At 29.6% G+C, this 26,553-nt stretch overlaps 1 protein-coding gene and 1 long non-coding RNA gene across 5 annotated transcripts; one reads left to right on the forward strand and one right to left on the reverse strand.

Annotated features, from left to right (window-relative positions):
* Positions 1-285: 285 nt before the first annotated feature.
* On the reverse strand, positions 286-3,666 carry LOC133805345 (uncharacterized). Of its 3 annotated transcripts, XR_009878936.1 has the most exons (6): positions 3,098-3,666; positions 2,845-2,925; positions 2,397-2,485; positions 2,087-2,240; positions 1,908-1,972; positions 286-558 (listed from the first exon to the last, which is right to left on the reverse strand). It is a non-coding gene; the product is annotated as an uncharacterized LOC133805345 (long non-coding RNA). The 3 variants fall into 3 exon arrangements; XR_009878934.1 differs by lacking the exon at positions 2,397-2,485 and having other exon boundaries at positions 3,098-3,522; XR_009878935.1 differs by lacking the exon at positions 2,397-2,485 and having other exon boundaries at positions 2,167-2,240; positions 3,098-3,367.
* On the forward strand, positions 3,277-5,602 carry LOC133805343 (rop guanine nucleotide exchange factor 3-like). Of its 2 annotated transcripts, none has more exons than XR_009878933.1 (9): positions 3,277-3,405; positions 3,792-3,991; positions 4,168-4,338; positions 4,438-4,554; positions 4,638-4,795; positions 4,910-4,984; positions 5,094-5,128; positions 5,215-5,318; positions 5,451-5,602. XR_009878933.1 is itself a non-coding variant. In XM_062243504.1 (9 exons), exons 4-8 carry the CDS (start codon positions 4,449-4,451, stop codon positions 5,216-5,218), a joined length of 378 nt encoding a protein of 125 aa, XP_062099488.1. In that variant the 5' UTR covers positions 3,277-3,405; positions 3,792-4,185; positions 4,268-4,338; positions 4,438-4,448; the 3' UTR covers positions 5,219-5,318; positions 5,451-5,602. The 2 variants fall into 2 exon arrangements, 1 of the variants encoding a protein (XP_062099488.1); XM_062243504.1 differs by having other exon boundaries at positions 3,792-4,185; positions 4,268-4,338.
* Positions 5,603-26,553: the final 20,951 nt, after the last annotated feature.

Here is a 26,553-nt window from a genome sequence, read left to right on the forward strand (position 1 = left end):
CAATTATTAATTATTGGTGTAATTGCGGACTTGAACGGGATGAATATAACGAAGCAATGAAAGCAGTTGAATATTTTATTCAATTTGGACTTCCCACCCTCGAAGATTATCCCTACATTGGCTTTCCCAGTTATGATGACATGGTAGAAGCACAAGAACATGAAAGAAAAAGAAACTACGTAAATAAAAAATTACATAGTTTCTTTTTCTTTCATGTTCTTGTGCTTCTACCATGTCATCATAACTGGGAAAGCCAATGTAGGGATAATCTTCGAGGGTGGGAAGTCCAAATTGAATAAAATATTCAACTGCTTTCATTGCTTCGTTATATTCATCCCGTTCAAGTCCGCAATTACACCAATAATTAATAATTGGTTGCGGTGAATATTTCAAAGTTGGTCCACTGTGCCGGTTAGCGATCCTATCAAAAATGTCTGCTAGGCTCGTTACACAAACAGCCCAACACGTTCCTTCTTCATTTCCTTGGTTCCAAATGGGACCAAGGTTAATCTGGTTCGACCAATCAAAAAAATAATATCTTCGCCTTGATCTTCTTGGCTGTGAAACAAAAATGCAAAACTATAAAACATATGATAATTATACAAAGGAAAAAAAATTACAAAAAGAAAAATTAATAATCATGTTGATGAGCTCGGATAGAGAGAAGAATAGAGATGAAAAACTGGTAAATTATACTTGTCAAAAACAATTTTTTGTGTGTAGGGTAACTACATCTTATGCAGTCTATTTATATACGTGATAAATACATACATATTTGACATAATTACAATATCCTATATAAAATTTTAAAAATATTGTTTTAATTAATACCATGCATCATGGGATATAGATATACCACACATATATATATGATAGTTCGAAATGAGAGCTTGTGCGTTTAGGAAAAGAGTAGTCACATAAATAAATGTGACTGGTAGGAACTTTTGAATTTGGATGTAATGAAGTGGAGATTTTTGAATTTAATTGCTTTTAATGAGTTAGTTGAGTAGATAAAGAAGTTTGATGCCACTAAAGAACGTTCAGTATCCTTTGAATTTAATTGCTATTCAATCTCTCTCAAAATTTATATATTCTTTCAACTACACCTATATATAATAATAAAAATAATTAAAATCACAATTTGACATTTCTCTTTCATCCATCCCAATTGGCACACACCTTATTTTTTTTATTGCACTATCATTATTAGTTTTGTTTATTGCTCATTATTATAGCTGAAGTGAATATCTAGGACAAAAAGGACCCACACAACTAAGATTGAGCACTACATATGTGGCTCTAACATTATATTAATTACGAATTGGATTAATTTAATTAACTAATAATGACTTCCCAAGACTACCCCGATACAAAACATGCAGATTTGTACAACTTTATATATGCTATATATAACATTTATAAAATAAATATACAAATATATATTTATATTATTTCAAATATGCATTTTTTTTAAAATAAAATAAGTAGTTGTAACTTTTAAAATATCACGTGTATATTAATAACATTAACAGTTGTTTTTTTAGAGCTATTAAAAGGATGCGTGTTAAGTCTGTCTATTCTATAATAACAAGCAACAAACAAAATTAATGATGATAAAATAATAAAAAATTTAAGTGTGTGTAAGTTGAAATGATTAAAAAAATAGGGTCAAATTATGATTTTAATTATTTTTATTATTATATACAAATGTAGTTAGTAGTTTAAAGTTCCTATTAATTTTGGTTCTGAATAACAATTAAATTCAAAACAATAAGATGTAGTCGGTACTAAACATTCTTTTTAATGCTATCAAATCTCCATATTTAATCAACTAACTCATTAATGGCAATTAAATTAAAAGATTCTAAACTTCAACTAATTTATTAAATAAAAATTCAAACGCTCACCTATAAATTTATAGCTGGAAAATCGAAGATTGTCTTCCACAAAAGACTGAGTATTCCCACCCACCCTGTCAAAAAGAAAATATCACATCACGCATGATCTCTTTTTATTTTGATTTTTTGCTAGGCCGGAACATCAGAAGTGGTACTGTACTGTTAATATATCATGGGATGGCACAAACCTTTTAGGCGGATGTTCAGTTATAATATGAGCATCAGCCACTTTCGCAGTGGCCCTAAGTATGAGGAGGGAAGGATCGACTTATGGTGTGGGTGGGCATCAGTCGAGTTGGGTCCAAAGATGTAATTGTGTTGTATCACCAACCAAATTCAACCCTGCGAACGGAATCAGCAAAATAAAAATCTCAGTATCAATGCAACATATGGTCCAGAACCAAGACTAAATAAATAGCAAAATAGATCTAATATGTTGTTCAACCATCTCATTAATATCTCATTAATAGCAAGACTAAATCAATATCAAATTAATACATCTCATTAATATGTTGTTCAACCATCATCTCCCTGTACTACTTAACACAATTTATATTTTCACCGTTTCATATACACGATTGACCCATCTGCAAATCAAAATTGCAAAAAACAGAGTAAGACTTAGTGATCTTGGAAAACATAAAAAGAAAAGAAAATTTTCCATAACATGTATCTGCAATGAACATAACCAATTATTACAGTATAAGTATAGAGCAACATTCTGTCCACTTTTTCGACAATATGACTAACTCATCCAGATGAAAAGATTAAGGAAAGAGAAGATAGTGCACCCTTCAAGAATTAAAAACAAACCAGCAAAAGTTTATAATCTTACTTTATATTATTGCATTTCAATCTTATTTTGTCTAAAGATTAGAACCAGTGACTACTACAGAGACAAAACTTGATCAATGATAACCATTCATAAAAGGAAACAACATATTACCTCATTTAGCTTCTCCCGAACCAAGTCGGGTCGATTAATGCAGCCTTGGTCTGTAGCCAAAAGATAAAGCTCCCCCTTGAACTAGAAAAAAAATAGGAAAACAATAAATACTTTTTCTTAAGAGAGTTAGAGGCAATATAGCACAAAAGCTAAGGACCAAAGAAAGTTTTTCTCATCTAATTCATAAATAGATATACAATTAGTTTTCAATATATGAGAATACATAGACAAAAAGAAAAGTGCAACTACTGACCTTAAACATGGTATTGAAGTGATTATTACGGGAAAACACACACAACTCATGCTCTTTAAGACCATCTTGTAAGCAAAAAAATCTTGAATGCCTGGTTCCCGGCCCTCTCCACAGCCTGAAACCTTGAATGCCTGGTTCCCGGCCCTCTCCACAGCCTGAAACCTTGAATGCCTGGTTCCCGGCCCTCTCCACCTCCGTCGCCTCCTTGACTGCCTGGAGCTTTGCGTGCAGATGGAGCTGCCTCTGCCTGGTAGTAGTCAAGACTCAATCAAGAGTGCAGAGAAGAGAGATGGTAGAGAGACACAGAGGTAGGAAGCGGCACATATTTAGGGTTATGTTAGAGAGATATCAGCAAATCAATATATATATTATATATGTATATTTTATTTTGAAAACAATATCACCAATTACCATTCCCTCTAACCTTCTACACCACCATCCATCAACAGGTATTTATATGTTCGTTACCTTTACTGGCTTGTTAATGAAATTACAGATTTTTCACTCTCTAAACTATTATTTCGCTCTAAAAGTTCTATGCTTTTTTTTCTTCTTTTTCTAGATTTTTTCTCTTGTTTCTTCTTTCTCTTCTCTCTTGAATCTATAAGTATTGCTATATAAATTTGAGCTTCTGTAACTGACTGTTGATATATTGCACAGTTAAAGTTTGATATTTGGGAATTTGGGTTCTCAGGATGGTGAAGCTAACAATGATTGCTCGGGTTACTGACGGTCTTGCACTAGCAGAGGGACTCGATGATGATGGCCGTGATATTAGAGATGTTGAATTTTACAAACAGCAAGTCAAAGCTTTGTTTAAGAACCTCTCAAGAGGCGAAAATGAGCCGCCAAGGATGTCACTTGAAACTGGGCCTTACATCTTCCAGTATCCTTGTGTGTTGTGTCTCTGTTGTCCCCTCTATTTGCTCGTTCATTATTTGTTACATTGAAGTTTTCGCGAATTTATTTATTATCATACAGAATTTTCAATTAAGACACTCAAATAGTGGTGACTCTTTTGCTTACTGTCGGACTAATTCAGAGACCTCTGCCTTTTTCTGAGCCTACAGATGATCAAAGCTATTCAAGTGAGCCTTCTCCTTCATGTTGGCACGCCTTGAAGTCCTTAAAGTCTGGCGCCAGAGTTAATAACCATTCTGTTCTTACCAGACTAGGCATGAAGCAACACGAGTCTCTAGTTGGTGATCACAAACTCAATGATTAATAAGTGTTGGATTCAGGTGTGTTTTGATAGCCTTTTCAAGTTATTTTTTATACTAACTAGTTTTGTCTTAAAGACATAGGAATATACTGACTTGAGTGAATGGAATTTATGGCAGAACTTGAGTTGATGAAAGAAAGATTTGCAAAACTTTTGCTCGGTGAAGACATGTCCAGGAGTGGGAAAGGAGTTTGTACTGCAATTACTATCTCAAATTCCATAGCCAATCTCTATGGTAAATTAAATCTTCTATTGAGATTAAGAAAATATGACTATTTTCTCTTTCTTGTTTCAATCTCACATCTCTTTTATATTCAGCTACTGTTTTTGGACAAAATTTGAGACTAGAGCCTCTAAATTCTGAGAAGAGAGCTAAGTGGAAGAGAGAAATGGACTGCCTTCTATCTGTATGTGATTGCATAGTAGAATTCATCCCCACCACATCACAAAATTTGAGAGATGGAACAGCCTTAGAGGTATATACGTACATGAATGATTCATGGGCTGAAATTAAATTCATTTGGTTCTGCTCTACTCTTGCTTGTTATGAACCTTTTTCATATATATTTGTTTCCCTTTTATTCTCTCAGATAATGACAAGTAGACCAAGAGCTGATATTTATATAAACCTGCCAGCTTTGAGAAAGCTTGACACAATGCTTATTGTAAGGATCTTTATCAAAGGGTCCAAGTGATATTTTGCACCATCTTTTACTGAAATACAGTAGCTCGGTTTCCTATCAGAGTCTAATATATACATGAATTCTTTGGTAGGAAATATTGGACAGTTTCCAAGACAGAGAATTCCGGTATGCAGAACAAAGAATTTCAATTCTTTCTTTATTTTTTTTCAAGTAAATCTGCTTTAGTCTAATGTTACATTTTTATGTTACAGATAATAGTGTTGAGTACATGCCATTCCTTCTTTCGCTTGTCTTTTTCTTGAATGGTGGAGTTTGGACTGTCTATGTTGTACTTGCAAAAGACACATTTGTTGGAGTAAGTTACATTCTAATATCATATATCTTCTCCTATAGAAACAAATTTTTTCCTCATTTTTTTGGTTATTAAGTCAAAATATTGGTCAACTAATTGGATAAATGAAATGGATATATTATCTATTGTGTGCAGATACCAAATGGGACTGCATTATTCCTTGGAAGTCTTCAGCAGGTTCTCTATGCAATATAATGGAAGCCAAAGTTTAAATTTTAAGTCATTTGGTTTAAAATTATAAAGATTTTGAATTACAATCATACATTAAATTATATATATTAAAGGAGAGTATGTTTATGATTTAAGCCTAAATGATTAAAACTTAAAAATTGTGGATAAAATTTTGATATCATTTACAATTAGTGGTTCATATTTTTAGCCATTTAAGACTTGCAGTTTAAAATTTAAGATAAGTGGTTTAAATTTCAAACCTAGGAGTTTAAAGATACTTTATTTATAATTTAAGCTTAAATTGATAAAAATTTATAAATTGGGGTTTAAATTTGATGTCATTTAAGCCTTATGGTTCAAATATATAAATAGTGGTATAAATTTTAAGCCATTTGGTTTAAAATTATAAAGATTTTGTATCAAATTAACACATTACATTATATAGATTAAAAGAGAGTATGCATATGATTTAAGCCTAAAGGACTAAAATTTAAACCTTGTGGTAAAAATTTTGATGTCATTTAAGTTTAGTGGTTCATATTTTAAGTCATTTAAGGCTTGCGGTTTAAATTTTAAGGCAAGTGGTTTAAATATTAAGCCTTGTGGTTTACATTTAAAACTTAGTGGTTTAAATTTCAAACCAAGGGGTTTAAAGATACTTGATTTATAATTTAAGCTTAAATGGATAAAAATTTATAAATTGTGGTTTTAATTTGACGTCATTTAAGCCTCGTGGTTCAAATTTATAAATATTGATTTAAATTTTAAGTCATTTGGTTTAAAATTATAAAGATTTTGTATTAGATTCACACATTACATTATATAGATTAAAAGCGAGTATGTTTATGATTTAAGCCTAAATGATTAAAACTTAAACCTTGTGGATTAAATTTTGATACCATTTAAGTTTAGTGGTTCATAATTTAAGCCATTTAAGGCTTGCAGTTTAAATTTTAAGGCAAGTTGTTTAAATTTTAAGTCTTGTGGTTTAAATTTAAAGCTTAGTGGTTTAAAGATACTTGATTTATAATTTAAGCTTAAATGGATAAAAATTTATAAATTGTGGTTTAAATTTGATGCCATTTAAGCCTTGTGGTTCAAATTTATAAATAGTGATTTAAAGCCATTAGGTTTAAAATTATAAAGATTTTGTATTAGATTCACACATTACATTATATAGATTAAAAGATAGTATGTTTATGATTTAAGCATAAATGATTAAAACTTAAACCTTGTGAATTAAATTTTGATGTCATTTAAGTTTAGTGGTTCACATTTAAGTCATTTAAGGTTTGCAGTTTAAATTTTAAGGCAAGTTGTTTAAATTTTAAGCATTGTGGTTTAAATTTAAAGCATAGTGGTTTAAATTTCAAACCTAGGGGTTTAAAGATACTTGATTTATAATTTAAGCTTAAATGGAAAAGAAATTATAAATTGTGGATTAAATTTGATGCCATTTAAACCTTGTGGTTCAAATTTATAAATAGTGATTTAAATTTTAAGTCATTTAGTTTAAAATTATAAATATTTTGTATTAGATTCACACATACCATTATATATATTAAAAGAGAGTATGCCTATGATTTAAGTCTAAAGGATTAAAACTTAAACCTTGTAGATTAAATTTTGATGCCATTTAAGTTTAGTGATTCATATTTTAAGTCATTTAAGGCTTGCGGTTTAATTTTTAAGGCAAGTGGTTTAAATTTTAAGCCTTGTGGTTTAAATTTAAAGCTTATTAGTTTAAATTTCAAACCTAGGGGTTTAAAGATACTTGATTTATAATGTAAGCTTAAATGGATAAAAATTTATAAATTGTGATTTAAATTTGATGCAATTTAAGCCTTGTGGTTCAAATATATAAATAGTGATTTAAATTTTAAATCATTTGGTTTAAATTTATAAAGATTTTGTATTAGATTCACACAAAACATTATATATATTAAAAGATAGTATGCATATGATTTAAGCCTAAAGGATTAAAACTTAAACCTTGTGGATTAAATTTTAATGCCATTTAAGTTTAGTGGTTCATATTTTAAGCTATTTAAGGTTTGTGGTTTAAATTTTAAGCCTTGTGGTTTAAATTTAAAGCTTAGTGGTTTAAATTTTAATCCTAGGGGTTTAAAGATACTTGATTTATAATTTACGCTTAAATGGATAAAAATTTGTAAATTGTGGTTTAAATTTGATGTCATTTAAGCCTTGTGGTATTTACAAATTGTGGTTTAATTTTTAGCCATTTGGTATAAAATTATAAAGATTTTGTATTAGATACACACATAACATTATATAGATTAAAAAAGAGTATGTTTATGATCTAAGCCTAAAGGATTAAAACTTAAATCTTGTGGATTAAATTTTGATGTCATTTAAGTTTAGTGGTTCATATTTTAAGCCATTTAAGGCTTGCGGTTTAAATTTTAAGGCAAGTGGTTTAAAGTTTATGTCTTGTGGTTTAAATTTCAAACCTCGCGGTTTAAAGATACTTGATTTATAATTTAAGCTTAAATGGATAAACATTTATAAATTGTGGTTTAAATTTGATGTCATTTAAGCGTCGTGGTTCATAATTAGAAATAGTGATTTGAATTTTAAGTTATTTGGTTTAAAATTAAAAATATTTTGTATTAGATTCACACATAACATTATATAGATTAAAAGATAGTATGTTTATGACTTAAGCCTAAAGGAATGAAACTTAAACCTTGTGGATTAAATTTTGATGCCATTTAAGTTTAGTGGTTCATATTTTAAGCCATTTAAGGCTTGCGGTTTAATTTTTAAGGCAAGTGGTTTAAATTTTAAGCCTTGTGGTTTAAATTTAAAGCTTAGTAGTTTGAATTTCAAACCTAGGGATTTAAAGATACTTGATTTATAATTTAAGCTTAAATGGATAAAAATTTATAAATTGTGGTTTAAATTTGATGCAATTTAAGCTTTGTGGTTCAAATTTATAAATAATAGTGATTTAAATTTTAAACCATTTGGTTTAAAATTATAAAGATTTTGTATTAGATTCACACAAAACATTATATATATTAAAAGATATTATGCATGTGATTTAAGCCTAAAGGATTAAAACTTAAACCTTGTGGATTAAATTTTAATGCCATTTAAGTTTAGTGGTTCATATTTTAAACCATTTAAGGCTTGCGGTTTAAATTTTAAGGCTAGTGGTTTAAATTTTAAGCCTTGTGGTTTAAATTTAAAGCTTAGTGGTTTAAATTTTAATCCTAGGGGTTTAAAGATACTTGATTTATAATTTATGCTTAAATGGATAAAAATTTGTAAATTGTGGTTTAAATTTGATGTCATTTAAGCCTTGTGGTATTTATAAATAGTGGTTTAATTTTTAGCCATTTGGTATAAAATTATAAAGATTTTGTATTAGATACACACATAACATTATATAGATTAAAAAATAGTATGTTTATGATTTAAGCCTAAAGGATTAAAACTTAAATCTTGTGGATTAAATTTTGATGTCATTTAAGTTTAGTGGTTCATATTTTAAGCCATTTAAGGCTTGCAGTTTAAATTTTAAGGCAAGTGGTTTAAAGTTTATGCTTTGTGGTTTAAATTTAAAGCATAGTGGTTTAAATTTCAAACCTCGCGGTTTAAATATACTTGATTTATAATTTAAGCTTAAATGGATAAACATTTATAAATTGTGGTTTAAATTCGATGTCATTTAAGCCTTGTGGTTCATAATTAGAAATAGTGATTTAAATTTTAAATTATTTTGTTTAAAATTAAAAATATTTTGTATTAGATTATCACATAACATTATATAGATTAAAAGATAGTATGTTTATGATTTAAGCCTAAAGGATTATAACTTAAATCTTGTGGAATAAATTTTGATGCCATTTAAGTTTAGTGGTTCATATTTTAAGTTATTTAAGGCTTGCGGTTTAATTTTTAAGGCAAATGGTTTAAATTTTAAGCCTTGTGGTTTAAATTTAAAGCTTAGTAGTTTAAATTTCAAACCTAGGGATTTAAAGATACTTGATTTATAATTTAAGCTTAAATGGATAAAAATTTATAAATTGTGGTTTAAATTTGATGCAATTTAAGCTTTGTGGTTCAAATTTATAAATAATAGTGATTTAAATTTTAAACCATTTGGTTTAAAATTATAAAGATTTTGTATTAGATTCACACAAAACATTATATATATTAAAAGATATTATGCATGTGATTTAAGCCTAAAGGATTAAAACTTAAACCTTGTGGATTAAATTTTAATGCCATTTAAGTTTAATGGTTCATATTTTAAGCCATTTAAGGCTTGCGGTTTAAATTTTAAGGCTAGTGGTTTAAATTTTAAGCCTTGTGGTTTAAATTTAAAGCTTAGTGGTTTAAATTTTAATCCTAGGGGTTTAAAGATACTTGATTTATAATTTATGCTTAAATGGATAAAAATTTGTAAATTGTGGTTTAAATTTGATGTCATTTAAGCCTTGTGGTATTTATAAATAGTGGTTTAATTTTTAGCCATTTGGTATAAAATTATAAAGATTTTGTATTAGATACACACATAATATTATATAGATTAAAAAATAGTATGTTTATGATTTAAGCCTAAAGGATTAAAACTTAAATCTTGTGGATTAAATTTTGATGTCATTTAAGTTTAGTGGTTCATATTTTAAGCCATTTAAGGCTTGCGGTTTAAATTTTAAGGCAAGTGGTTTAAAGTTTATGCTTTGTGGTTTAAATTTAAAGCATAGTGGTTTAAATTTCAAACCTCGCGGTTTAAATATACTTGATTTATAATTTAAGCTTAAATGGATAAACATTTATAAATTGTGGTTTAAATTCGATGTCATTTAAGCCTTGTGGTTCATAATTAGAAATAGTGATTTAAATTTTAAATTATTTTGTTTAAAATTAAAAATATTTTGTATTAGATTATCACATAACATTATATAGATTAAAAGAGAGTATGTTTATGATTTAAGCCTAAAGGATTATAACTTAAATCTTGTGGAATAAATTTTGATGCCATTTAAGTTTAGTGGTTCATATTTTAAGTTATTTAAGGCTTGCGGTTTAATTTTTAAGGCAAATGGTTTAAATTTTAAGCCTTGTGGTTTAAATTTAAAGCTTAGTAGTTTAAATTTCAAACCTAGGGATTTAAAGATACTTGATTTATAATTTAAGCTTAAATGGATAAAAATTTATAAATTGTGGTTTAAATTTGATGCCATTTAAGCCTTGTGGTTCAAATTGATAAATAGTGATTTAAATTTTAAACCATTTGGTTTAAAATTATAAAGATTTTGTATTAGATTCACACATAACATTATATATATATATTAAAAGAGAGTATGCATATGATTTAAGCCTAAAGGATTAAAACTTAAACCTTGTGGATTAAATTTTAATGCTATTTAAGTTTAGTGGTTCATATTTTAAGCCATTTAAGGCTTGCGGTTTAAATTTTAAGGCTAATGGTTTAAATTTTAAGCCTTATGGTTTAAATTTAAAGCTTAGTGGTTTAAATTTTAATCCTAGGGGTTTAAAGATACTTGATTTATAATTTACGCTTAAATGGATAAAAATTTGTAAATTGTGGTTTAAATTTGATGTCATTTAAGCCTTGTGGTATTTATAAATAATGGATTAATTTTTAGCCATTTGGTGTAAAATTATAAATATTTTGTATTAGATTCACACATAACATTATATAGATTAAAAGAGAGTATAATTATGATCTAAGCCTAAAGGATTAAAACTTAAATCTTGTGGATTAAATTTTGATGTCATTTAAGTTTAGTGGTTCATATTTTAAGCCATTTAAGTCTTGCGGTTTAAATTTTAAGGCAAGTGGTTTAAAGTTTATGCTTTGTGGTTTAAATTTAAAGCATAGTAGTTTAAATTTCAAACCTCGGGGTTTAAATATACTTGATTTATAATTTAAGCTTAAATGGATAAACATTTATAAATTGTGGTTTAAATTCGATGTCATTTAAGCCTTGTGGTTCGTAATTAGAAATAGTGATTTAAATTTTAAATTATTTTGTTTAAAATTAAAAATATTTTGTATTAGATTCTCACATAACATTATATAGATTAAAAGAGAGTATGTTTATGATTTAAGCCTAAAGGATTAAAACTTAAATCTTGTGGAATAAATTTTGATGCCATTTAAGTTTAGTGGTTCATATTTTAAGTTATTTAATGCTTGCGGTTTAATTTTTAAGGCAAATGGTTTAAATTTTAAGCCTTGTAGTTTAAATTTAAAGCTTAGTAGTTTAAATTTCAAACCTAGGGGTTTAAAGATACTTGATTTATAATTTAAGCTTAAATGGATAAAAATTTATAAATTGTGGTTTAAATTTGATGCCATTTAAGCCTTGTGGTTCAAATTGATAAATAGTGATTTAAATTTTAAACCATTTGGTTTAAAATTATAAAGATTTTGTATTAGATTCACACATAACATTATATATATTAAAAGAGAGTATGCATATGATTTAAGCCTAAAGGATTAAAACTTAAACCTTGTGGATTAAATTTTAATGCTATTTAAGTTTAGTGGTTCATATTTTAAGCCATTTAAGGCTTGCGGTTTAAATTTTAAGGCTAATGGTTTAAATTTTAAGCCTTATGGTTTAAATTTAAAGCTTAGTGGTTTAAATTTTAATCCTAGGGGTTTAAAGATACTTGATTTATAATTTACGCTTAAATGGATAAAAATTTGTAAATTGTGGTTTAAATTTGATGTCATTTAAGCCTTGTGGTATTTATAAATAATGGATTAGTTTTTAGCCATTTGGTGTAAAATTATAAATATTTTGTATTAGATTCACACATAACATTATATAGATTAAAAGAGAGTATAATTATGATCTAAGCCTAAATGATTAAAACTTAAATCTTGTGGATTAAATTTTGATGTCATTTAAGTTTAGTGGTTCATATTTTAAGTCATTTAAGGTTTGCGGTTTAAATTTTAAGGCAAGTGGCTTAGTGTTTTAAATTTCAAACCTAGGGGTTTAAAGATACTTGATTTATAATTTAACCTTTAATGGATGAAAATTTATAAATTGTGGTTTAAATTTGATGCCATTTAAGCCTTGTGATTCAAAATTATAAATAGTCATTTAAATTTTAAGTTATTTGGTTTAAAATTATAAATATTTTGTATTAGATTCACATATAACATTATATAGATTAAAAGAGAGTATGTTTATGATCTAAGCCTAAAGGATTAAAACTTAAATCTTGTGGAATAAATTTTAATGTAATTTAAGTTTAGTGGTTCATATTTTAAGCTATTTAAGGCTTGCAGTTTAAATTTTAAGCCTTGTGGTTTAAAGCTTAGTGGTTTAAATTTCAAACCTAAGGGTTTAAAGATACTTGATTTATAACTTAAGCTTAAATGGATAAAAATTTATAGATTGTGGTTTAAATTTGATGTCATTTAAGCCTTGTGATTCAAATTGATAAATAGGGATTTAAATTTTAAGTTATTTGGTTTAAAGTTATAAATATTTTGTATTAGATTAACACATAACATTATATAGATTATAATATAGTATGTTTATGATTTAAGCCTAAATGATTAAATCTTAAACCATGCGGATTAAATTTTGATGCCATTTAAGTTTAGTGGTTCATATTTTAGGCCATTTAAGGCTTGCGGTTTAAATTTTAAGGCAATTGATTTAAATTTTAAGCTTAGTGGTTTAAATTTCAGACCTGGGGGTTTAAAGAAACTTGATTTATAATTTAAGCTTAAATGGATAAAAAATTATAATTTGTGTTTTAAATTTGATGTCAATTAAGCCTTGTGGCTCAAATTTATAAATAGTGGTTTAAATTTTAAGCCATTTGGTTTAAAATTATAAAGATTTTGTATTAGATTCACACATTACATTATATAGAATAAAAGAGAGTATGTTTATGATTTAAGCCTCTTAAACCTTGTGGAATAAATTTGGATGCCATTTAAGTTTAGTGGTTCATATTTTAAGTCATTTAAGGCTTGTGGTTTAAATTTTAAGGAAAGTGATTTAAATTTTAAGCCTTGTGGTTTAAATTTAAAGCTTAGTGGTTTAAATTTCAAACCTAGGGGTTTAAAGATACTTGATTTATAATTTAAGCTTAAATGGATAACAAATTATAAATTGTAGTTTAAATTTGATGCCATTTAAGCCTTGTGGTTCAAATTTATAAATAGTGATTTAAAATTTAAGTTATTTGGTTTAAAATTATAAAAATTTTGTATTAGATTCACACATAACATTATATAGATTAAAAGAGAGTATGTTTATGATTTTGGCCTAAATGATTAAAACTTAAACCTTGTGGATTAAATTTTGATGCCATTTAAGTTTAGTGGTTCATATTTTAAGCCATTTAAGGCTTGCGGATTAAATTTTAAGGCAAGTGGTTTAAATTTTAAGCCTTGTTGTTTAAATTTAAAGCTTAGTGGTTTAAATTTCAAACCTAGGGGTTTAAAGATTCTTGATTTATAATTTAAGCTTAAATGCATAAAAATTTATAGATTGTGGTTTAAATTTGATGCCATTTAAGCCTTGTGGTTCAAATTTATAAATAGTGATTTAAATTTTAAGTTATTTGGTTTAAAATTATAAATATTTTGTATTAGATTCGCACATAACATTATATAGATTAGAATAGAGTATGTTTATGATTTAAGCCTAAATGATTAAATCTTAAACCTTGTGGATTAAATTTTGATGTCATTTAAGTTTAGTGGTTCATATTTTAGGCCATTTAAGGCTTGCGGTTTAAATTTTAAGGCAAGTGGTCTAAATTTTAAGCTTAGTGGTTTAAATTTAAAACTTAGTGGTTTAAAGATACTTTATTTATGATTTAAGCTTAAACGTATAAAAATTTATAGATTGTGGTTTAAATTTGATGCTATTTAAGCCTTGTGGTTCAAATTTATAAATAGTGATTTAAATTTTAAGTTATTTGGTTTAAAATTATAAATATTTTGTATTAGATTCACACATAACATTATATAGATTACAATAGAGTATGTTTATGATTTAAGCCTAAATGATTAAAATTTAAACCTTGTGGATTAAATTTTGATGCCATTTAAGTTTAGTGGTTCATATTTTAGGCCATTTAAAGCTTGCGGTTTAAATTTTAAGGCAAGTGGTTTAAATTTTAGACCTATGGATTTAAAGATACTTGATTTATAATTTAAGCTTAAATGGATAAAAATTTATAATTTGTGGTTAAATTTGATGTCAATTAAGCCTTGTGGTTCAAATTTATAAATAATGGTTTAAATTTTAAGCCATTTGGTTTAAAATTATAAATATTTTGTATTAGATTCACACATTACATTATATAGAATAAAAGAGAGTATGTTTATGATTTAAGCCTAAATGATTAAATCTTAAACTTTGTGGAATAAATTTTGATGCTATTTAAGTTTAGTGGTTTATATTTAAGTCATTTAAGGCTTGCGGTTTAAATTTTAAGCCATGTGGTTTAAATTTAAAGCTTAGTGGTTTAAATTTCAAACCTAGGGGTTTAAAGATACTTGATTTATAATTTAAGCTTAAATGGATAAAAATTTATAAATCATGGTTTAAATTTGATGTCATTTAAGCCTTGTGCTTCAAAATTTGATGCATTTTGGTTTATAATTATAAAGATTTTGGATTAGACTCACACATTACATTATATAGATTAAAGAGAGTATGTTTATGATTTAAGCCTAAAGGATTAAAACTTAGAGTTTGTGGTTTAAATTTTGATGTCATTTAAGTTTAGTGGTTCATAATTTAAGTCATTTAAGGCTTGCGGTTTAAATTTTAAGGCAAGTGATTTAAATTTTAAGTCTTGTTGTTTAAATTTAAAGCTTAGTGGTTTAAATTTAAAACATTGTGGTTTAAATGATCTTGATTTATATTTAAAGCTTAATGGATAAAAAATTATAAATTGTGGCTTAAATTTGATGCAATTTAGGCTTGTGGTTCAAAATTTGATGTCATTTGGTTTAAAATTATAAAGATTTTTTATTAGACTCACACATTACATTATATAGATTAAATAGAGTATCTTTATGATTTATGCGTAAATGATTAAAACTTAAACCTTGTGGATTAAGTTTTGATGCCATTTAAGTTTAGTGGTTCATAGTTTAAGTCATTTAAGGCTTGCGGTTTAAATTTTAAGGCTTGCGGTTTAAATTTTAAGGCAAATGGTTTAAATTTTAAGCCTTGTGGTTTAAATTTAATGCTTAGTGGTATAAATTTATAGCTTATTGGTTTAAATTTAAAATATTGTGGTTTAAATGGGTTTGATTTATATTTATAGCGTTATGGATAAAAATTTATAAATTGTGGTTTAAATTTGATGCCATTTAGCCTTGTGATTCAAAATTTGATGCCATTTGGTTTAAATTTATAAAGATTTTGGATTAGACTCACTCATTACATTATATAGATTAAAGAGAATATGTTTATGATTTAAGCCTAAAAAATTAAAACTTAAATCTTGTGGATTAAATTTGTTGTCATTTAAGTTTAGTGGTTCATAATTTAAGTCATTTAAGGCTTGCAGTTTAAATTTTAAGGCAAGTGGTTTACATTTTAAGCCTTGTGGTTTAAATTTAAAGATTAGTGGTTTAAAGAGACTTGGATTTTAAATAAAACTTAATGGGTAAAAAATTATAAATTGTGATTTAAATTTGATCCCATTTTTCCTTGTGGTTCAAAATTTGATGCCATTTAGCATTGTGGTTCAAAATTTGATGCATTTTGGTTTAAAAGTATAAAGATTTTGGATATAACTCCCACATTACATTACATAGATTAAAGGGAGTATGTTTATAATTTAAGCCTAAATGATTAAAACTTAGACCTTGTGTTTTAAATTTTGATGCCATTGGTTAATCTGTTTATATGAAATAATTTGTCATTGGTTATCAGACATGACCATAAGTTTGCCAGGACGCTTTTGCGTTCTTGAAATTGATTGTGTAGGGTTCGGATGGATCCGGAACCCTAATTCCCTACATGCTCTTGTTTTATAGTTGAACTTACTAAGTGTTTTCGCTTACCTAGTTTTTTCCTGTTGTAGGTAAGAACAAGGGCAAGGTAGACCAGTGAAAGCTGGAGTCTACCTTGCGTATGTACATGTGGACTGACATTTTGGGAAGCCGTTTATTTTTTGAAATGTTGTGTTATTTTCATAAACTAGACTTACTCTACTCTTTATAAAATATGCTTGTATTAAATGTTAAGTATGTCCATACGACTTTTAATTTTTTTTTTATATGCGAGTTTTTGAGACATTTGGTTAAATGAAAACATTTATATTTCCGTATTATCGAGTCTTAAAAATATGGGTCATTACATATATCATGTGTATGCCTCACATAATCAAACCAAAACAAATAATTCCATATTTAAAATCAAATTACTATATTTAAATTATAACCTTGAAATCATCATAAGAAAGCATGCCAAATTTGTTTGGCATGCCAAATATGTGATATGTATAAACATCACACATAAACGATCTTTGAAATGGAGGGAACTATTAAATACATCATGTCATATTTGTTTGTCATAGAATTAATTCTATACACTTGGCTGCTGCAAGATTTAGTATAGAACTGCTAATTGCCTTATCATCACTGTTTTCTTTTTTGACTGAAATCTTTTGTAACAAATTTTATTTTTGTTTGCAGCAGGGGAAGAATGATCTTGTACAAGATGTTGTTTGTATAGGAAATGATGGCCATCAAAGAGAAGGTATTTTATTCACACCAATGCCTTTTCCAAAAAATAAAAAGAACAATTCTTTTAAAAAATTACAACGTATTAAGCATCCTAAATGAGTTGATTCAAAAGATGTTTCTGAACAAGGATCTATTCGAGAAAAGAGAGTTCAGAAACCAAAGTCTGTGAAGAATGTTGTGAAAAACAATTCCAAAGGAGCTGATTCAAGAGGTAATGCTGAACCTAGCAGTTCAATCTTAATTAAGACAGAGAAACATGAAAGTGAGCTAGACTCTGCTCTTAAAAGCAAAGGTCAGATGCAAAATTCTTTGAAGAATCCAAAAGAAGATCACCCCAGAAGAACTGAGTCAAGAGATACTGCTAAAGGAAAATTTTCCTTTCCAGACAAGGCAGACAAAACTGGAAGTGATCCAGACAATGCTCCCAAAAAGAGAGGCTAGAAGTTAAATTCTTTGATGGATGTATAGGATGCCCCATTGGAAAGAGAAAATTCAATAAATACTTTAACGGAAGAGAAGACAGAAACTGATTCTTTAATGAAATCTACTATGGTAGAAAAATTTGAAAGTGAGCCATATTCTGCTACTAAAAAGCGTGGACGGAAACCAAATTCATTAATGAAATCAAAGGAAGACTATAATAATTCTTGGATGTCTAGTGGAAAGAAACTTTTAAGGTCATCTCGTCTTAGAAACACTGATGATCAGAAGAGTACCGAAAGTTTACCTTCTGAAAATTCAGTTTCAAAGGAAAGAACTTCAACAACAACTGATAATGTGAAAGAGCTGGCACCTAAACTTGATGAGAACATAAGAGAAAATATAGGCTCCTATCAAAGGGGTCGTGGAAAGAGAAAAATGAGTACATTGAATCAGGAAGCTGATACCAAGTCCCTGTTAGATATTAAATCAGAATTAGACGGTTCACAGGTCGAAGAGAAGCTTCCAGAATCTATAAATCTCAAATTGAAAAAGGTTCTTGAGGATATTGGCTGTTAAAAAGAGAAAGATCAGGGGAACTCAACAAAGCTTGGGCTTGCTGCAAAGGAAAATAAAGAGAGTGTTGTTACTTCAGAACATGTGTTTGCAAACAAGGAAACTGAAGGTCCTCGCCAGCCCAAGGAAAACCTACAAAAGCAGTCTATTGTGAAGTCTGAGGCTGCTGATGTCAATGATAACCTGTCAGCTCTAAGGACTACTAAGAAAAGAAAAAAGGCTGGGAATTCTTCAAATAACAATAATAATGAAGAATCTAGTCTTAAGGTACCACCATATTTCTTTTACCATATTACTAGTACAAATAAATTTTTAATTCGATGGTCACTTTAACTTTTTCTTACTTGCTTATTCTACATGTCCAACAATCCAAAGGTAAGGACTATGCAATTACAATTAAAAAGAAGAAACATATATCAATTTATAATTAAAATTGACAAATGTAAGGACCCAATGTTAACTCAGATTAAAAGGACATTAATATAAAAAAAAAAAATCAGAAAGAGCTCAGCCTCAAATACTTAACAATCTTACTAATACTAGTAAACATCTGCATTGTTAAGCTAATCTGATGCACATATCTCAAAACTCCAATCAATCATATCTTACTTCAAAGTAGTTACTTTTACAGCAATTTAACTAGGACCCTTTCTCCATTTTTTTTTTCAATAATGAAAAAAATCAATTAGTTTAGATCACTAGATCAGTGAACTAGTTTAAACCACAAGTTTAATGCTTAGTTTTTCTATAAGGAAAGTATAAATTAGCTAATTTCAAATATATAAAAGATATATAGTCAATATCATTGTTCTGCATTTTCCTAGTATTCCATGAATGAATAAGTAATAAACTAGTGATAGATCATTAACAAATGATACCAAGCATATTTAATACAAAATTAAACACATATATAAATCAATATACAACCTCTCCTCTACGGGCCTTAGAGTATGTAGAAGTTATTATTCATTAAACTATAAGGGTCTCATTTGCATACCAAATTTTATAACCAATTTGGTCTGTCTATTGAGATTAAGAAGATTATATGTAGATCTAGGAGAGCCTGATTTCTCTCTTTCTCTCTAATATGGGTGATAACTAAACATTTTCTTATAACATATTATACATAACTTTGGTCTAAGGAATTGGCTTTCATTGATTTAGGAAAGTCATGGAGATATGAAAGTGGAAACAACATATGTAAGTAAGGATAAAAGACATCAAAATTCTTTGGAGTTGATGTGGCAAACACCCTGTGACCAATAAATAAATCAATTTTGAAGAAAAAAATTACCCCGTGACCAATATACTTAGCTCTGCGAAGGCACTCCCGGTAGAGCTACAAGCAATAAAGATGGAATTCATTCTTATGCATTTTCAAGCAAAACTATTTCAATTTAAATGACTATCAAAAGCTACAACTAATTTGAAAATTGTACAACCATTTAAAGTTTTGTAAAAAAAAAAAAAGTACTTTCATCAAAATAAAACAAACAATGAGAACACTATATAAGAAAATAAACAATTCGATGTTTAATGAGGACTTTCATCAAACAAATGGAGTGCAAAAATATTAAACAAAATTCTTTTACATACCTTACTATAAGAAAGCAAGCTTCTAAAATAGCTATATTGGAAATCAGAGGTCAACTCCATCCTTAGGGAAGAAAAAGAAATCGGAGGTCTGCTTCGATAGGAGGTCGGTTCCATCGATTGAGCCGCCGTCACAATCGCGGTTGTCGAATAATAGCCGGCGCCGGAGAGACGGGAAGCAGGAAGGTGGTGATGGGGAAGCTCGCCGCAGATAGAGGAAGCTCGAAGGTGCTGATGGGGAAGCTCGCCATAGACAGGGGAAGCTCAAAGGTCGAAATAGTGAGAAGGTGAGGGGAATCATGAGAAGAATGGGAAAATACTCGGAATAACTCTAAAAGGGTATTATGGGAATACTGATTCAAAAAGTGGGTACAAATATAAAAAAATTAAAACGTGGTTAAAAATAGATATCATTTTCTAAAATTGGGTACCCAATCTAATTTCTACTTTTTATACGGTATATTACATTAATTACAAAAATACGAATCTCTCCAACCGTATATATATGTTGGCCCTTCTTTTCTTTGTGTGATTGATGCATAATTTCAAACTAAATTATATTTATGTATTTATATCCATTAGCTTTGACTATAAGAGATAATATATATAAAAATTATTCTCTTTCACTGATCTCTTTTTAATTTTTTTTTGTTGTTTTTTTGTCTCCATTCTTAATGAGAATTCAGGTGTACCAAATAATATAATAATACTACCTTCAATAAAGTAGATTGATTTATTTTTATTTAAAATGAATATATTTATTAATATTAAAATAAATATTTATACAATTACTCAAAATAAATAAATATTTATACAAGTTAATATCGAATTAATTGAAATTAAACTTAAATTTATAAATCTTTGTAACAATCATGTTAAATCAATTTATAAATATTTATGTAAATGATAGTTACAAAAATAAATTATTTGGTTGTGAAATTAGTTTTGTAAACTATTGTTATAAAAATGTAAAACTTGTTTAAAAAAATATTGTATTTCACCATTATATATATATTTAATAAAGTGTTTTTAGAAATAATGAATATCTTAAATTTATATTTTTAAGTTATATAGCATAAATATGAAGGTTCTTGTAATTTTTTGGTACAATATTGTAACAATATGGAAAAGTATAATAATTTAATGTATATTTTGGTTATGATTTCTTAACTATAAAATATTTTCGTAAATGTTAGTTACAATTTTTTTTTTTAAAAATATGTTACTTGTTTAATGCAATTTAACATTTTAACTTAGTTTTATATATTTTTGTATGTTATACGTTAACTAAATTCACAACTTACTTTTAAAAATATTAGTCACAAATATAAAAAATTTCAGTTATAAAATTAGTTATGTAAACCATTGTTACAAAAAAAAAAAAAAATTAGCGACGAATTATTTTGTAAATATTGTCTACAAAAATGTAAAACTTGTTTACAAATATGTAAAACTTAGTTATATATTAGTAAATGTTGTTTACAAAAATATTTTTATGTAGCTGGTTTACGTATCTGTAACACATGTTTACGAATTTGTAACGGCTATTAACAAAAAAAGTTGTATTTCAGTGTTACTCCGTATTTACGCTTTTGCCACTCCGTGTTTTTCATAAAAGTTCCGTATTTTTGTAATCTACCGTATTTTTCATATATTTTTTAAATGTTAATGTATTTTTGTAAATTTCCCTATTTTTTTTAATATTGCATTAGGCCGGCCCGGGTTGGGATTTGTTTGGGTCGCGGCCAACCCATTCAAATGCGGGTTGTAGCTAAAATGGCCCAGATTCGGGCTGCTCAAATTCGGCCTCTTCGGCCCATTTTGCGGGTTGAGTTGGCCGGTTTGGTCGGCCCAATAACATTAATGCCCAGCCCTAGTAAAAACTAGTGCAACTATTCCCACTGAGAAAATTACACCTCATACCCAGTTTTTGAATGCCCCTTCCGTAACTACCCTGATTTTCAAACATTTCAATTCATACCCACTTTTTTTAATAAAAACTCCCATTCTACTGTTTGTTAATTTTCTCACTCCAAGTTTATCCAAATACTATAATATGACACATTACAACAACACTTATAACTATGTTATCAAATAAGGATAATTTGGAAAGTCTCATGATAATAATGGGTAAAGTTCAACTAAATATATTTATTATCTAATTTTAGTTAACTACTCCTAAAAATGGGTAGTTCTCAACTTTTCCCAAAAAAAAATGCCTCAGACCCCTCCCTCTTCCAGGCTTTCGCGCGCCGAGGTTTTTTTCAAATTATATTAAATATTTGATAAATTTTCAAAAAAAAAGAAAAATGACATTTTTTTTAATTAATAATAAAACTTAATTATATTTATTCAAGAAATAGAAACCCGTCTGCCACAAGGATCCTTTTCCTTATGTCAAAAAATTTATTTTTCACGTATTGGGTTTCTATCATAATAGAGGATAGGAACTTATTGTTCAATTTCTGTACAATCTAAGAGGAATTTTTAATGGGAAGGAACTCCTCCTTCGAAGAATATTTTCTCAAGTTATGTATGGGTGATTTTAATGAGATACTAAGTCATGAAGATAAAGTTTTGAAGTAATGTTTTTGATATGGTATGATATGATATGATGTTGTTATGCTTTTGAATTTTTTGAAATGATCTGTGTCTGCTAGTGCTATGCTTTTAGTTTCTCGTTGGTTGCTGGCTGAGGAAATAAGGGTTAGCTTAGCCTTAGCCTTTGATTTATTAAACAATTTGAGTTTTGACAGTTAATATATCTAATATGATTATTGGAGTTTCTTTAGTTTTGTTGTACATATATAAAAAGAAAAAACCTTTTCTAAAATCAAATCACAATCCATTACTAATCAGGCCTAAGCGTAACTCACGTTTTTTGTCATTTTCTTACTTTTATTTCAATAGTGACATTCTATTAATCAATAGACAGTTATTGGGTCATTTTCTTCATTGGCCCATTTAATTTTGCAGACTTGTTCGGCCCATGAAAGTATGAACTCTGCCAAGTCATGGACCCAAAGGCATTGAGTGGCCAGATATGAAAAAGGTTTGGGATGACAGCCATATATAAATAATAACTATTAGGATTCATTTTTGAAACCCTAGCTAGCTAGGTCAATTTAAAGAAGACCGACCGATGAGATTTGTGTTGTTTATCTTTCTCTCTGATTGAATCAATCATCTATGGCGCCAAATGAGATCCGGTTTAATCATATTGGTACATATAGGAATAGTGACTGGTATAATATTATTACTTTTGCCTTAATTCGTTGATCATATGTATGCATTCATGTACTTTCCTATGGTGTAGATACATAGGAAACTATGGTGTAGATACATGCTTAATAATTATTGAAATTAATAAATACTCATTATTTAATAAATTCTGTTAATTCTTGTTAGAATCATTTTTACTTGTTGTGCCTCTTTGTTATTGGACCACATGTAAACATCCCAGTGGCTCACCACTGATATTTTGTACCTTACACTACATATAAATATAACATTTTCTTTAGCCTATCTTTGAGCGAATTTTGCAATTACTTTGCTCCTTCTTTTTCTTCACTTGGTATCAGAGCCAAGTTCGATCCTAGGACTTGTGGGTTATGGGCCCACCATGCTTCCCCTGCGCAACAACCCTTTGTGACCGTCCCCCCTTTATGTATTGGAAGTGATAACTCTTGAAGTTAACGGAGAAACTATAATTGTTCAAAAAAAAAAAGTATATGAATGCATACATATGATCAACGAATTAAGGCAAAAGTAAAAATATTATACCAGGAGTATACCGGTCATCATTCCGATATGTACCAATATTATTAAACCGGATCCTCTTCGGCCCCATAGATGATCGATTCAATCAGAGAGAAAGATATTTTGAGTAAAAAATTGAAGCAAGATTGGTAACCTAAGCTAGCTGATCTTGTTAGTTGAAACAACATTTATACCAGGAGTATACCGGTCATCATTCCGATATGTACCAATATTATTAAACCGGATCCTCTTCGGCCCCATAGATGATCGATTCAATCAGAGAGAAAGATATTTTGAGTAAAAAATTGAAGCAAGAATGGTAACCTAAGCTAGCTGATCTTGTTAGTTGAAACAACATTTAATGACTGTATTACTATTGTCAAATTAATCTCGTTCATCTTACTTTTCAAGATAAGTTTTGTTGATGCCACTTGACAGACTCTTGGATCTCGAGCAGAGAGAAACAAAGAGAATAATAATAATGCTAAGCTTAGCAATTGTGGAAGGAAAGCATACAGGGTTTCATTATTATTATTATTTCTTATGATGAGATTTTTTCATTTTTTACCATCTTTTATATTATTATAGCATGTCATAACAAGATCAGCCAGAGGATCAAGTAGCTGCTGCTGCTGCATTGGGGATTTTGTAGATGAAGAATGTGAAAAATAGTAAGTTAGAGAAGGAGCTGAGTGTGTGAATCATTTAATAGATATTTCTCTAAAGTTGGAGATTAATTAATCTTGTTGTTGTTATGATTATTGTAACGCCCTGGCTACCCCAGAACAGTTATGGTGATCGGTGAACCGGAAATTTGACCCGCTACCCAAGTCCTTTGGTTAAAAACGTGATCTAGGTGTCATTAACAGGTTAAGGTGTAAAACCAGTAAAAAGGAAAGGGCACTTTTCATTAAGTAAGTAAACTGCTCATGAGCCTTTTTAAAATGTTTACAAGTAGTTCAAGTTACAAAAGAGTTGCTACAGTTCCAAATATACAATCCCCGCCGGCCTAAGCGGCAAAAATAGGGTAAACCCCTAGTCCCTCCGAGAACTCCTTGACCGTGGCGGTCAAGCGGCCCTGTATGTACATCACATCGCCCAAGCTCTCCACTCAGGGTTGCCCAAGCTTTTCCTTCCCTTTACCTGCACCACGTAGCACCCATGAGCCGAGGCCCAGCAAGAAAACATAATAAAACATGATATAATGTCAACAACGTTCATAATAACCATTCAGGACTATCAGTCCAACAAATAGGTGACAATAGCCAAAAGTCACAATAATGAGCATCGTTTCCCTCTAGCCATGTGACGATAGGGTCACCAGGGTTTAACTGAATAGTGATTCATTTATAAGTTCGTTTAGGACAGGTGCATGGTGATTAGTCACCAACATAACCTTCCTCACGACTCTGGAGTCGAAACTATGGACAACGTCCCTTAGCCATGTGACAAACAGTCACCGGGGTCATATACCTTGGCTATATTCATCTGGTTGTAAGCCAGGCAAGCGCTTATAAGTTCCTCAACCCTAGGGTCGGTCTGGCATTAATGCTATAGAGCCGTTCAATGCATGATTCTCGACTTTAGAGTCGGTCCCTGACTAGTCAGTGTCTCAACAGGTAAACAACGTTCAACAGCATTTAATATGCAATCCATGTCCACATATATCAACCAACATGCCTCAAGTATCAAACCACGCATGTCATATACCTATACAGGGTGCAACTGTACTCAAACACTGTTTTCTTACCTCTGGTTCGAGTGAGAATAACTATATGAACGACCCCTGAGAACGATCAACCTTTAAATTCCTGGACGGTCACCTGGTCGTAACCAAAATATAGGATTCATCAATAAATATGATAACCGGGGTTTCCCAAACCAAATCCCAGCCCCCGAGACCTCAAATACTACCCAACCGGGTACTAGGTCCAACCCCGAGGCCTATGGTTTGAATCCCTAAGCTAAAAACCACTTTTTAGCAAAATTGGCCTCATGGGCCGCGGCCCCAAAAAGCCGTGCCGCGGCACGCCCCAAGCAAAGAGGCCCCCCCACCTTCCAGACGCACATGGGCCGCGGCACACAAAAGCTGTGCCGCGGCACCCAGCCCAGAAAAGCTAGAACGGCCACACACGAACCAGATTTTCAACCCTGCATTTCCCTTCACAAACCAGACCTTCTAACCCTCTCTAAACCTCTTCCAAACATCCAATTCAACCCCTAAACCTTACCCATACACCTCCTCACCAAAACCCAATCAACTAACACAAAGAAACCTCCTTTGATTCTCACTTCCCACATCAAAACTCATGATTCAAAAGCTAGAACAAAAACAGAGCTTAACTTGAATTCAATGGTCAAAGCTTACCTTAGAACCTGTTTTGAACCTCCCACACAAGCAAAACCAAGTCTCCAACCCAGCCCTATGTTCCTTTAGCTTGAATCCACAACTAGAGCTCCAAAACCTCAAAGAAGCAATGAAGAGGGTGATGTACGGGAATGGAGGAGGCAAAACTCTGTTTTTTCTCTGTTTTATTCCACAGCCTTCAGCCACTAAACCTTGTATATATCCTCCCCTAAAAAGACCAAAATGCCCTTGTGACATCTAAAGCCTTTCAAACTACTCTAGGGGTAAAATTAGTACTTCTAGCTTAACCCGTTAATTATAATTAACGCTTCCCATTTCCCGCTAATCTCAATATCCTCAAACTCCAATATTTCATAACCCGTTACCCTAAAATCCCCGGTAACGCGATAGCTTTTAATATCACCCCGAGACTCACCCCGAGCCCCGAGCTCAAACCTGTTATGACCAAACCGATAATCACGTTTAACGATCGTCTCATGTCGGAATACTCGAACCAATCCACATTATAATGTGGTCTCACAATATGTCATTAACATACAACAAATATTCAATTATACCCTCAACGGGCCAAATTACCATAATACCCCTGTAAACAAATGTGGACT

This window comes from Humulus lupulus, chromosome X, assembly GCF_963169125.1.
Source record: "Humulus lupulus chromosome X, drHumLupu1.1, whole genome shotgun sequence".
In the NCBI taxonomy this organism is placed as follows: Eukaryota; Viridiplantae; Streptophyta; class Magnoliopsida; order Rosales; family Cannabaceae; genus Humulus; species Humulus lupulus.

What these genes read in the sequence shown, in the direction of transcription:
- LOC133805343 (XM_062243504.1), top strand. Translation starts at nt 4,449, where the DNA reads ATGAAAGAAAGATTTGCAAAACTTTTGCTCGGTGAAGACATGTCCAGG. An exon ending in TTCCATAGCCAATCTCTATG is followed by an intron (nt 4,555 to 4,637) that starts GTAAATTAAATC and finishes TTTTATATTCAG; the next exon opens with CTACTGTTTTTGGACAAAAT. An exon ending in AGCTTGACACAATGCTTATT is followed by an intron (nt 4,985 to 5,093) that starts GTAAGGATCTTT and finishes ATTCTTTGGTAG; the next exon opens with GAAATATTGGACAGTTTCCA.